At 40.8% G+C, this 13555-nt stretch overlaps 1 protein-coding gene across 3 annotated transcripts in view; it reads left to right on the top strand.

The window, feature by feature from the left end:
- The first annotated feature begins 5176 nt into the window (after positions 1-5176).
- MTIF3 (mitochondrial translational initiation factor 3) overlaps positions 5177-13555 on the top strand; it is a 41394-nt gene continuing 33015 nt past the window's right edge. The window contains exons 1-2 of one of the 3 annotated variants that reach the window (XM_089685830.1): positions 5177-5383; positions 12169-12296. In XM_089685830.1, coding sequence (XP_089541956.1) covers positions 12286-12296 — 11 coding nt within the window. In that variant the 5' untranslated portion in view covers positions 5177-5383; positions 12169-12285. The remainder of the gene's footprint in view (positions 5384-12168; positions 12297-13555) is intronic. The other 2 variants (XM_089685828.1, XM_089685829.1) reach the window with 2 other exon arrangements.

The following is a 13555-nucleotide window of genomic DNA, read 5'->3' as shown; positions in this document are numbered from 1 at the left end:
GTTGTGGTTTACCAGGGTTATGGCTGATGAAAGTGGTCCAAGCGGCTCATTAGCCACTGGAACGCCTTCAGTAGCCCCCCTCCCATTGGTGTTTCTCAGGCGTACTGTTAAAACGAGTACACCTGACAAATGATCCAACTGTGCAGCCAGCTGCTGCGGCAGCCAATGAAAGACTCTACGGTCTCTGATCGCCTCTATGGCATTGGAGAACTGGAGCGACGTCATGACGTCACGTCCGGGACGGATATAAGCAATCTTTTTTTTCTTTTTAAGGGCCAGTTTACACCACATGCAGTCAAGTGCGCTTTTTTTCTGCATCAAAAACGCATTGATAGGTTACATGGTTTCCAATGTCATAGTTCACACCTGTGCAGCCAGTTCCAGTTCCTGAAAAAAAAGTAGGACATGCTCCATTTTTGCTGCACTGAACTGTATTGGAATGCAGTAAACTGCGTCAAAACCACGCCAAACATGCACTGGACAAACATGTTCTTATTTAAGTTGAAGAAAAAGAAAGGGGAAAAAAATTAACCATAACACATCAAAAACACGCCGGAATGCGTCAAAAACGGCATACTGAAACCTATTCGGAACACATCCAGGATGCGTTTCTATGGTATGAACCAGCCCTAAAGCAAAAGATCAAAAAACATATTTTTTTGATCTTTTGCTTTTAAATGTAAAGGAGAGATTTTGGGTTTCTTTGATCCCAGATCTCACCTTAAAGAGGACCTGTCATGCTTATTTCTATTACAAGGGATGTTTACATTCCTTATAATAGGAATAAAAGTGCTAAAAAATAAAGGCATAGAGTAAAAATAAAAAAAATAAATAAGAAAAAAATAAAAATGAAAGTGCCCCCATCCCTCTGTGGTCGCACACAAAAGTGAATGCATATGAAAGTCACGCATGCATATGTAAGCGGTGTTCGCAGCACACAAATGTTAGAGCAAGAGTAATAATTCTAGCGTTAGACCTCCTCTGTAACTATAAACAGATAACCTGAAAAACATTTTTAAAGGGTCGCCTATGGAAAGGATTAAGTACCATAGTTTGTTCCCATTCCACAAGTATATGCAATTTTAAAGTGAGACTTTAGGTATCTATTGCCTTGCCGTAACATTGTCCGTCATATTTCACAAAAAAATTGGGGCATATGGTATTTAATTTTTTGTAATTCATTAAATTGTGTTTTTTTCTTCAAAAATTGCGTTTCAAAACCATGTGACAACAAAAATTGCAACACAATTGCCATTTCATTCTCTAGGGTTTTTGCTAAAAAAAATATATAATGTTTGATGATTATAAGTAATTTTTCTAGCAGAAAATTTTGGACTTCAACCAAATACATATTGATTACACAGGTTCGGTGGCAATTAACCTGACTTAGCGCCTTATCTGCAATAAATTAGCCTCAGAACTTGTGTAATTATTATGTGTTTAGTTTTAAAGGGATGAAGTGGCAACCTTAACCACTTCCCGTACAGCCCATGTATATAAACAACTGAAGGGGAGCATTGTTGGAGCGGGTGGTCGTTTATAAACGTCCTCCCCACTTCCCTGCCTGTGCACGCTCCCTAGGATCGCCAATACCTCTGTGTGAGGTCCTGATCATGTGATCACTGATTGGCCAATCAGTGATCACATGAATAGTAGTCAGCAAGATGTCACTTCTGACATCATTGCTTACTACTAGTGAAATCTGTGAATGATCACAGAGGTAACATGGTACAAGGCTATTCACAACACCCTTGTACTATGTGACAAGCTGTGACCAATCACAGCTCACACAGTATTTTTCTATGGCAAGAATGCAGCCAGAGAGAAGGAGAAATGATTGCTTTTACAGCCTTTATGGGTGTCAAAGCAATCAGTGTAAAAAAAAAAAATCTTCATCACCCCACACACTGTACTGCTAGGGTGACAGTATGTTGAACCCCCCCCCCCAAAAAAAAACCCCATAAATAATATAAAAAAAATAGAATAAAAATGTCAAAAACATTTATGAAAAATTATAATTTTTGGTTATAAACTAGTTTGGGTTATTAGTGTTTTTACTAAAAAGATAGATGAATAAATTTTAGCCAAGATTTATGAAGAAAGATTATTTATTTGGAAAATTTTATAAGAAAAACATTTTTTTTTCAAAATGTTTGGACTTTTTCATTTATATAGCAAAAAAAAATCCCAGTGGTGCATAAATACCACCAAAATAAAGTTTTATCTGTCTAAAAAAATACTCAAAAATGCATATGGGTACAGTGTTGCATGACTGCACAATTGTCATTCAAAGTGTGATAGCACTGAAAGCTGAAAATTGGCCTGGGTAGGAAGGGGGTAAAAGTGTCCAGACTTAAAGTGGTTAAACAAATCACATCAAATGATCAGTAATGGAACCGTTCTAATCCGTGCGAATCTGATGAAGTCAGCGTTTCACTGATTAGAAAAGTAGTTCCTGCACTACTTTTGCCGATTTGGGGTGTGACTTAGACATTTATGTATGAAGTCGCAACAGATGTCTATGGAGTTGCACCCAAAGCCACACTGCCATCCGACTAAAATTGTGCGACTTTAGGTGAAATCATACGATTTTAAAGTCACATCCAGTGTGAACCAAGGCTAACTTTGAGACGTGATGTCACCTGTGTTCATTGTTGCCAACCTCCCACAGCATTGCAGTTTGCTTTTTGTCCGTTTTGCAGTGCTTTTCGCAGTTCGTTTTGCGTTTTTCTACACACGTTTTTCTGCGATTTGTTCAGCCCTTTTTTTTTTTAAAGTGGAATTTTTTTTTGCTGGGCAGAATAAAAAATGCAAGACGTGGCAAAAACACACTACCATGCGTTTCAGCAGATTCTCCATTGAACCCTATTGTAGCAAAAACGCTGCTTTTTGCTTTTAAAAAAGTCCCTGACCCTTTCCAAAAACGCAGCAGCTTAAAAAAGCATAGATATGAACATGTTCCAAAGGAAACCAAGTTAAATGGACTGTAGTGCGTTCATGCAAAAAGCACTAAAAAACGCATTGGTGTGAACAGAAACTTACTGAAAAATCATGAAATATGTACTGATGGAGCACATTTTTAACTGACAACATGAAAAATGACATTAAAAACTAAATCAGTATTTAAACAGTATAAACACAATATGGAAACACTGACAATACCCATAACAAGTAGTTTGACTGAGTTAGTGCTTGTTCACGTATATGCGGACTGGATGTGGTTTGAACCGTATCTAATCCGCATGACATGTGAAATAACATTGAGATATGGAGTTTATCAAGCTTGCAAGGCAAAGATGGGCATAAATGGTTATTGTGCCATCCATCCCCCCTGAAACAAAGCCCTGCAAGATTGGCTTAAAACTAGGGGGACCTGGGGGTTGGGTAGCCTTCAGTTTATAAATCCATTTTAATAACAACCACATTCACAAAGCAAAAGATCTATGACACCGAAAGTTCTAGGATGTCCGATTTTCGCACCATTAGTGGGTTAATTTGTCGGTCATTTTTCGGGGTTTTGCCACATTTTTTTATCAGTAAAGTTAGAAAAAAATCGGCCGATTTTGCCGATCGGCCGATTTTCCCAGCAATGATGGGCAAATCGGCCGATCGTTTTACCAATAAAAAATCTGCGCATGAGCCGTGACCTGCAAGAAGAAGTAAAAGAAGAATAAGCAAAAGAAGAAGAAAAAGAATAAGAATTCCAGTCCATATTTTATATGAAAAGTCTTGTGGTTGCAACAATGTATCTGTATCCGAATAAAAACATCTGTATCCAAAATGGATACAAATGGATACATTGTTGCAACCGCAATACTTTTTCATGTCAAATATAATAGCGGAGATCTCTGCAAGGGACAGAAGTAATTAAATGCCGGCCGTAGATGGGACGAAAATCGGCCAATTTTTCTTTACCGTTGGTGGTAATGTCGGCCGATCGAACAACCGATTTTTCGTTTTTTTTATAAAAAAACATCCGGTTTTCGACCCGTCTATGGCCTGCATAAAGGTGGAAATACACGATTAGAAAATCGACCGATCGGTCATCTGACGACCGAGAGGCGTACATTTGTCGGTCGAAATCGTGGCCCACATTAACCAATCTAAAAAAATAGTTTGTCAGGCAATACGTAGTGTTGACGTCTTCCGTACAAGTGGAAGTGATGCAGTGTGCGTGTGACCTTGTAGCCAGAACAAGCGATATACACAACAATTACCAGCAATGAGTATAATATAGTTTATTACATTACCTGTATACATAAATAGTGATACATAAAAATATAATCTGCAGAATTCTGGTTTCATGATCTCATTAGGCCAATCTACTTGTAACATTTGGATTTTTCGTTCGTGCTTACGAAGATTCCTTGGACATAACCATCTGGGTCATCTTCTGTTTCCGCTCATGTGTGATGGCGCGTGATAGATTTTTTTCATACGACCGTCATACCACCACATAGAAAATCGGTCGTTTGTATGCAAAACAACATTTTTCACTGTTGTTCAACCGGATTTTTTCGTTCACAATATCGTTATCAGTTAAAACATCATGCTCATCAACGAAGAAAAAATCGTTCGATCGGCGGTTCCACAAAATGTTTTGTGTGATTTTCTTATCGCGTGTACAGGGCATTAGATCCTAGCTCTACAGGGAAGGCTACCCCGCCCTCAGCTAATTACTGAACTCCTCCATTCTTCCTACCACTCCATCCCCCACAGTTATTTCCTCCTGTACTACTATCCCCTCCCTCCTAGATTGTAAGCTCCAAGGAGCAGGGCCCTCCTATCCCTCGTGTATTGTATTGTTACTGTACTGTCTCATGTATTGTCCCCCGTTATAATGTACAGCGCTGAGCAAACTGTTGGCGCTATATAAATCCTGTATAATAATAATTAGGATACAGGGAATACCTTCCTCTGGGATATAACACACAACAGTGAGATGTCTGGCACCAGGAAGGGGGGGGCTTGTAAATGGGGACACACCTTCTAACACTACAAAACTAAGAAGTTTGATTTGCACTTGGAATGAACCTGGCAGTAGGGATCTCGGGCTCGGGGGTGGAATGATCCCACGCGTGTGTGTGGATGTGCAGATGTACATGTACACATCTCCTGTGCTGGGTGTCTACAGCGATCATGTGACCTGGGACGGATGACAGCTGGTCACGTGGGTGTTGGTGAGGGGCGGATTCTCTGGGTTGCTCATTCTGAGGTCACGGTGCTATGATTGGTTCCTCTCCGGCTGCAAGTTCCTGGGTACCACGGGCTCTACTGCCGTCACTTCTGTAGGAGAGGCCGGGGATTGATTGCGGCCTAATGAGATATAGCTGGGTAGACAGTGATCACCTCTCCTCCATGAGCAGCGCTTATACATGGCATTGTAAGTTGTTTGGGTCGCTTTTATTTCAGACTCTCTGTATACATATGAGCAGTGTATTCTCAGTGCTGTCCTCTCACCTTGCTCCATAGAAGTTCTGCTCCATTGGAGAAGCAGTTTTGTATTGTGACCTTGTGTGAGTAGACAGCAGTCTGGAGGCCTGCCATTCCTGTGCTGCAGTCCTTGTATACTATTGTAGTGTGTAGGTCAAGCTGCTGGAGGGCTCAGGGTGTGCAGGACATTCATCCACCGCTCTGCTGAAGGCAAAGGATCACACCTTTCACTGTTTTTAATGTGTTTTCTGGCTTTCTGCTATACTCTGTTGGGTTCAAATAAGTCCGCCAATCAAATGATGAGTATGCGTAAGGTTGCTATGGGAGGGTCTGGTTACCATGCGCTGAAAATGTTCGTTTTCATGCATTGTTATTGCCATCAGTAAGATGTACAACACTCACTGAAGCACTTTTTACGTTTTTTTTTTTGTTTTTTTCTGGCCAACGCATTACGATTTGACCTCCAGTCCTTTTTTCTGACGCTTTTGTTTACATATTTAAAATCAATATTTTTTTTTGTTAGAAAATTAGAACCCCCAAACATTGTATAGATTTTTTTAAAGCAGAGGCCCCTATAGAATAAAATGTTTGGTTTTGCAAATTTTTTTTATTTTGCATGGTATTTACTCAGCGGTATTTTCAAACGTAATTTCTTTGTGAAAAAATACACTTTTTTTAATGCAAAAACACAATACACAACCCAATTTTTTTTTTGTAAAGTATAAAAGATGATGTCACACCGAGTAAATCGATACCAAACGGGTCACACTTTAAAATTGCCCCCGCCTGTAGCAACAGTGACAAATGGCATACATTTTACTTTCTATTACTATATCTATCTACTATTATTTTACTAGTCAACACTTTAAAAGCCTTTACAGGTTACCACTTTATATTTACAGAGGAGGTTTGGTGCTGGAATTACTGCCCATGATCTGATATTCACAGTGACACCTGGGACAATAGCTGTTTGCGTACAGAACTAAGACGTGCAGAACTAATTTGCGCACAAGTGCAGGGGGAAGGGGCACTTTAATTTTTTTTTTTTTGTGATTATCATTGCAGTAATACTTCGGTTAATGTAATTTTCAGTTCACGAATGAAATCCATTGAAATTAATGCCTCGGTTTATGAATTTTTTAAAAAATGTTTTCGCAATACTAAGTGTATCTCAGTGCTGATTTTTAAATGCAATTTGGCATTTTTTTTTCTATACTATAGCTCACAGAATTAGCTGTCACTTTCCCCGGAGTTAACGGAAACTTTGTTTCTTTTAAGAAACTAAAAGGAAACATTGTTTATCTTGGAAACTCTGGGAAAGAAACTAAAAGAAAACTTTCTTTCTTTTAGCTGGGGGGAAAGTGACAGCTGAATTTCTGAGCTATAGTGAAGAAAAAAAAAAAGCGGTAATTACATTTAAAAACCGGCACCATAATAAAAAACAGCGTGGGGTCCCCCCTCCCATCCATACCAAGCCCTTTGGGTCTGGTATGGATTTTGAGGGGAATTCCCACACCAAAATTAAAAAAAAAAATGGCATGGGAGGTCCCCCCCCCCAAAATCCCTACCAGACCCTTATCCGAGCATGCAGCCCGGCAGGTCAAGAAAGGGGGGGACGAGCGAGCGTCCCCCCCCCTTCTGAACCATACCATGCCACATGCTCTCAACATGGGGGGGTGCTATTATGGTGACATTCTTTTCTTTTAATAAAAGTCTTGTCAAAGACTTTGTCCTGTCTTTTTTCACACAACTCTTTTTGTGTTTTGTGAATGAGTAGGGGTACCATGGAACCCCCCTGCCCCAAAGCTCCCTCCCATGTTGAGGGCATGTGGCCTGGTATGGTTTGGTGGGGGGCATGCTTGCTCGTAAACCCCCCCCCTTTCCTGACCTCCCGGGCTGCATGCTCAGATAAGGGTCTGGTATGAATTTTTTTTTTTTATTTTTTTTTAATTTTGGCATGGGTATTCCCCTCAAAATCCATACCAGATCCAAAGGGCTTGATGTGGATGGGAGGGAGAACCCCATGACGTTTTTTACATTATTTTTTAAATTACCGGCAATTCTTTTACATTCAGTTGTCAGTGGGGAACATTAACACATGGTTGTCACTACTAAAATACCGCATGACTTGATAAAATAACTCATGCGGTATTTTAGTAGCATTTACTTTATTCTGACCTCCGGAACAGATTAATTGGTTTTCAATGCATTCCTATGGGAAACGGCGTTTCAGTTTAAAAAATTTTCGCTATACGAAAAGTCCTGCAGAACGAATTAAATTCGTAAACTGATGTATTACTGTATTATATTTTTTTTCCACTGTTGCTTTAATTGTGTTGAATCACCTTTATTGCTATTACAAGGAATGTAACCATCCCTTGTGACAATAAGCACGTGACAGGTACTCTTTATGGAGGCAGCTAGGGTCTATAAGACCCCAAATCCCTTCTCTGCATCTAAAAGCATTAAAAAAAAAAAACAAGATCTGTGTTTTTGAATCCTTTCATTTTTTTTAAAAATGGTGCCTTTTAGTGATAAGTAAATCGGAAGTGATGTCAGTTCATCATTTCTGATTTACTATAACGAAGAGCTGATCAAAGCAGATCCCGGCTTTGTTCACCTGTCTGGCCAGTCAGCAGATGTGCCGGCTGGTCACTCGGGAGATCATGAGACAGCAGCAGAAGGCAGCAGGTGGCGGCAGGGTTGGGAAGTCTCCTCCCACTGCTTGCAAAAGCATTCGAGCAGCTAGTTAGCCACTATGATTGCTTTTACTAGAGAGCCGACTGACTGCCAGCTCAAAGAAATGGTACTGGGGTGATGCCTGCAGGTGTATCACCCTGGTATAACCACTGAAAGTCCAGTGATGTACTGTTATGTCGTTGATCCGCAAGTGGTTAATGAGGTGCACAGATGTGTACTAGATCCCTTTTAAAAGAGAAGTATAGCCAAAGTCATATTTCTCCTCTGGGTCACATGACTTCACTTACATTTACTCTCCCGAGACCCAGAGTCAGCTTATAGTGGGCTATTGCTGGTTGTCAGCTGCTGTCACAAAGCCACTCCAGGATCTGGAAGTATCCTGACGATATTGCCAGGATCCATCTGGTTGCCTGATTGACTGGTGGCTCTACCTCACAACACACCACTGAGAGCCTGAGCCAGCCCTCCACTTCCAGTGATCGCTGGAGGGGGGAGAGCAGTGACTGACAGCACTCTGCTTATAGCAGACTGAAAACTGCGTGATCTGTGATTATGTGATCACTCAGTTCTCAGTCTTAGAGTCGGCGGGGGACAGCTGCAGCAATCGGACCAATGCTGCAGCATAGAGGTGAGTATGTATGTTTGTTTTTTCATAACTCCTCTACTTCTCTTTTTGGCCTTCCATTTGTTTCATCAGTTCAGTCACATTTTTTCAAAGACAAATTGATTCCATTTTATATCAGTTTTACATCAGTTTTTTACATCTACTACAAATGCGGAAATGGATGCAAAAGTAGACCGTTTGTCTGTTTACATCCATTTTTCGTTCTGGTTTTTTTAACGGAACAAAAATAGGGCTTAGATCCATTTGTTTACATCTGTTTTTTGTCCATTCTGTTTTTTTAACAGAACCAAAATAGGGCTTTGATTCATTTAAAAAAAAAAAAACAGATGTTTTCAGATTTAAAACGAATGTAAACTGATGATCACCTGTTTGCATCCATTTTTCCATAGAGATGCATTGATGTCCATTTTTTATCCATCAATGGATGGATGAAAAACAGACAAATGGAAGATCCGTGTGAAAGGGGTCTTAACAGCCCATTCACACTTATGCAGATGCAGTTCAGCTGTATGGTATTTGCAATTTTCAGTGCATACGGTAACATATTTTGACTCCTTGTCACACCATTCCATGCACCGCACAATATTGTAGAATGGGGGGAAAAACACACACGATAGGAGCAGTTAGAAACGGGAGGTCTTGGTGGCCCCTCGGTAAATAGTAAAAAAATACAAATATGTAATGTTTATTTACAAAATTCTCATAAACAAATATATATACTCATTCAAAAAGGGTTTACAATCAGTATGAATCACATGACCATATACACAGACACAAGACTTTATATATTTATAAAAGCAGTAATGTCATAGGTTACACTGTGAACGCAATTTGCAGTCAGAAACCACTTCTTCAGGACGTCCTATTCCCATATGATGTATCAAACATGTAATTTGTCGGGTTGATTCTAAAAATTAAAGAGAACATACAAAGACAACATTAGAATAATCAATAAAAAAGACCTCAGTGCCCAGGACCTCCTTCCCCACACACTTATCCACGTGAGATGCTGCTGTGCATAGGTATAAAACCAAAAAAAATTTTTTTCAACTCAAAACAGCGCAAAACACACAAAAATCAATCTATAAAATACCCAACCTCTAAGTAATATTAGTGCAAATATTACAATTCATATATGTGTCAAAAAAAAAAATAATTTGTGACACATACAAAAAGCAAGAAAAGTCCAGTGACATGTCCAAAAAAAAAAAAAAAAAAAAGTCCCGTGATAAAAAACAAACTTATATTTTCATAAATTTCTTCAGTGCCAATAATAGTCCTTCCACCATCCACCAGTGCAAAACCAACATGAACCGCACTCACCAGATGTTTGGTGAGTATAACGCCTTTCAGGATTATTAAGGGCTCCTGGACCCCCTTTTTTTTAACCTCCAAATATTGCCTCCTCTAGGACATGGAAACCTCTGACTTTCAATCTTAGAAAACTTTAAACCAGACCACTCACATTTTAAAAGATATTAACCAGGTGGGTGGGGCGAAACGCGTTGATGTATTTCTGGCTGGCCGTCCCGGCGTCCAACGTCGTTTCCGGTGAGTGGAACGGACGCCGAGCGGTGTGTTCCAGGGGCCATCTTGCCTAGTGGAGGAAGCTGTTTCTGAGGTCATCCTGCTGTGGTACCTGGCTGTGGGGTCTTATTATAAGATCTGGAAAATCGTTTTTACATCAATAAAATGCTGGTTAATATCTTTTAAAATGTGAGTGGTCTGGTTTAAAGTTTTCTAAGATTGAAAGTCATAACGGTATCACGCTATTTGGTTTTTCTTCTTCCTGAATTTTGGTGGAGTCGGTGAGGGGAGCAATCGGAGGAGGTTTCTATGTCCTAGAGGAGGCAATATTTGGAAGTTAAAAAAAGGGGGTCCAGGAGCCCTTAATAATCCTGAAAGGCGTTATACTCACCAAACATCTGGTGAGTGCGGTTCATGTTGGTTTTGCACTGGTGGATGGTGGAAGGACTATTATTGGCACTGAAGAAATTTATGAAAATATAAGTTTGTTTTTTATCACGGGACGTTTTTTTTTTTTTTGGACATGTCACTGGACTTTTCTTGTATGTGTCACAAATTATTTTGTTTTTTTGACACTTATATATGAATTGTAATATTTGCACTAATATTACTTAGAGGTTGGGTATTTTATAGATTGATTTTTGTGTGTTTTGCGCTGTTTTGAGTTGAAAAAAAACCCATTAGAATAAGGCATAGCTACATATCTCCAAATGATCCCCAAAACAGGGATCTTCTAACCAGCAGGAGCAGAGGAATAAACTGGAAAGGAAACTAAAAAAAAAAACCAAATCACAAAATACACACCACATAATAACATACAAATGCTTACAGAAACAAGGAGTGGGCACAAAATTGACATAAAGGAAGGCTGTCACATTTGTCAAGAGAAAGGGACACAAGGATTCTTTCTCACCTCTTGCTGTGACTATGGCACAGGAGGTGAAGGGAAATCTCCACAATGGGACACAGATGGCAAAAAAACTGACCGGGCTAGACCCCCACTTATCCTATCCAAAATGTTAAAACAAATTGCTTTTAGATCTCCTTTAAGCTGGCTTCCCACCACATCCAGTGCATTTAGCCTGCGTTGACACATATTAAAGGCACTTAAGTTGATACGCTTTTAATGCGTTATATCAATGTGCATTTATTACTGTATTGCATTGCACAGGTTTTATAGTTCAGTGCAGGAGAGCCAAAATACATTCTCTTTCTTGCATTTTAAAGCGCTGTTCCACCCAAAAGCAGAAGCTACGCTTTTCTGTCTCCCCCATACCCCCCCCCCGCTACCACATTTGGTGCCTTTTGAGGGGGAGGGGAACCTGGTTTTAACAGGTACCTGCTCCCACTACCAGCTCAGTTCGCTGTGGCCAACTAAAAGTTTGCCCTCTCCCCCGCAGCCCTCTGGGACACTTTCAAGGTCGCAGAGGACTGCAGCCCATTCACAAATGCAGCACGGTTCGTGCATGCGCAGTAGGAAACAGGAGGTGAAGCTGCAAGGCTTCACTTTCAGTTTCCTTTAGTCAAGAAGGTGGTGACAGCCCATTGAACAATCGGCTTGGAGTGAGTGCCCTCATATTAAAAGTCAGCAGCTACGGTATTTGTAGCTGTTGACTTTTAATGTTTTTTTTTTTTTTGGGAGGTGGCGGGGGTCGGAACTCCACTTTAACTTGTGGTCTGCTGGAACCCAATTATTGTGTTATCTTTTATAACTGGGATTGAAATTTATTTTAAAATATTTTTTATGATGGCTTGTAAGTGTGTGGTTAATTTTACATTACTATAACTATTCACAGCAGCAAACAAAATGACAATCTCTTGTTATTAGAAACAATAATAATAGGCTAGCAAGCTAATTTCTGTTTATCTTTTATATTCCATAGAGGCAGATGCTGTTCTGGAGGCAGGGGCGTATTTACCACAAGGCACTTGCCTAGGGTGGCATTTTTCAGGGGGGCACTTCCCCGCAGAAGAAGGGATGAAAGAAGGGACACACGTACATGGGAACCAGGTGGGATCCGAGAGAGGCTGCAGACTGCTTGATGGTGTATGTAGAGCCTGACTCCTGTTCCCAGAGATGTCCAGAGCTTTGAAGATGAGTGTGGAAGGCTCTCCTGAATGGAGGGCAGGGGTGTTGTTGGTCAATATCGGGCTCTTTCCGTAGGAGGGGGGGGGGTGTTGGTCGGTGTCCATTGGGGCAGCCGATTTTTGTGTTGCTTAGGGCAGCTCAAAACCTAAATACCCCACTGTCTGGAGGTTGGAGATAGAAAACTATGTATCTATATGGTTGCGCTAGGAAACCGTATCACCCAGAAGGATTTTTCACATGTGATTGCAGGTCCAGACCACAGAAAAGGTGCTCATACTCAGGTGTGAAAGCTCACTTGATACAGTACATATGATTTTAATTCTAACTTTATATGCATGATTTTTCTCGATTAGCCTGTAGGCTCAACAAGAGAAACCAAATTGAATCCCCTAACCATGCTAAACCGCACAGATGGAAGAATATCCAGTTGTTGGCATCTGCAGCTGTCTGAATACCTGAACAGTGACTCCATCTGATTGGATGCAGTCATTGTTTGGCTGTCAGTTTTCCACCTGGCTCCTTCAAGTTTTCAATTAAACTTTGTAGCTGAGTGGTGCCACCAGGCCCACCCACAGTTCAAATTTTGATCGATTCAGCAGGTCATGACTGTTTTGGACAGTTCTCTGACAGCAGTTTTGGTTTCAATAGTTTTATTAGGATTTTGTATTTTACATGCAAATTTTAATTTTTTACAATAAAACGATACGATGCAATAAACTTTGTAAAGAGGATAAAAGGTACAATGTGTAACTTGGTTTGGCTTATAAAGGTATTGTAACAGAAGCGAAGGCAGGACAGAACACACAAAGAAGATGGTGAACACACAAAGCTTTATTGAACTCTGAAAGACACTCAATCAGAACAGTTCATGGCACTCCGCGACATGCGGCTCGTAGTGACACCCACAGTAAGTGGGCTCACAGGGACTCAACGGGACTCCAGCTGTGGAGTCTGGCCTAGCACAGCTCCCACCCAGCTTTCTAGGGACATCGGGCTCACGGGGACTCAACGGGACTCCAGCTGTGGAGTCTGGCCTAGCACAGCTCCCACCCAGCTTTCTAGGGACACCGGGCTCACGGGGACTCAACACAGCGGCCAGCATTTCAAGGGACAGCAGCGATCAGCAGGCAGGGGCCCTCACAGCGGCCAGCTTCTCCAGGGGCCTAGCGATCAGCAGCAGG

This window comes from Staurois parvus, unplaced genomic scaffold, assembly GCF_062004578.1.
Source record: "Staurois parvus isolate SC_StPar_1 unplaced genomic scaffold, SC_StPar_1.0 ptg000387l, whole genome shotgun sequence".
NCBI classification, from domain to species: Eukaryota; Metazoa; Chordata; class Amphibia; order Anura; family Ranidae; genus Staurois; species Staurois parvus.
The sequence above is the reverse complement of the archived record's forward strand: the minus strand, read 5'-3'. Positions and strand labels throughout refer to the sequence as shown.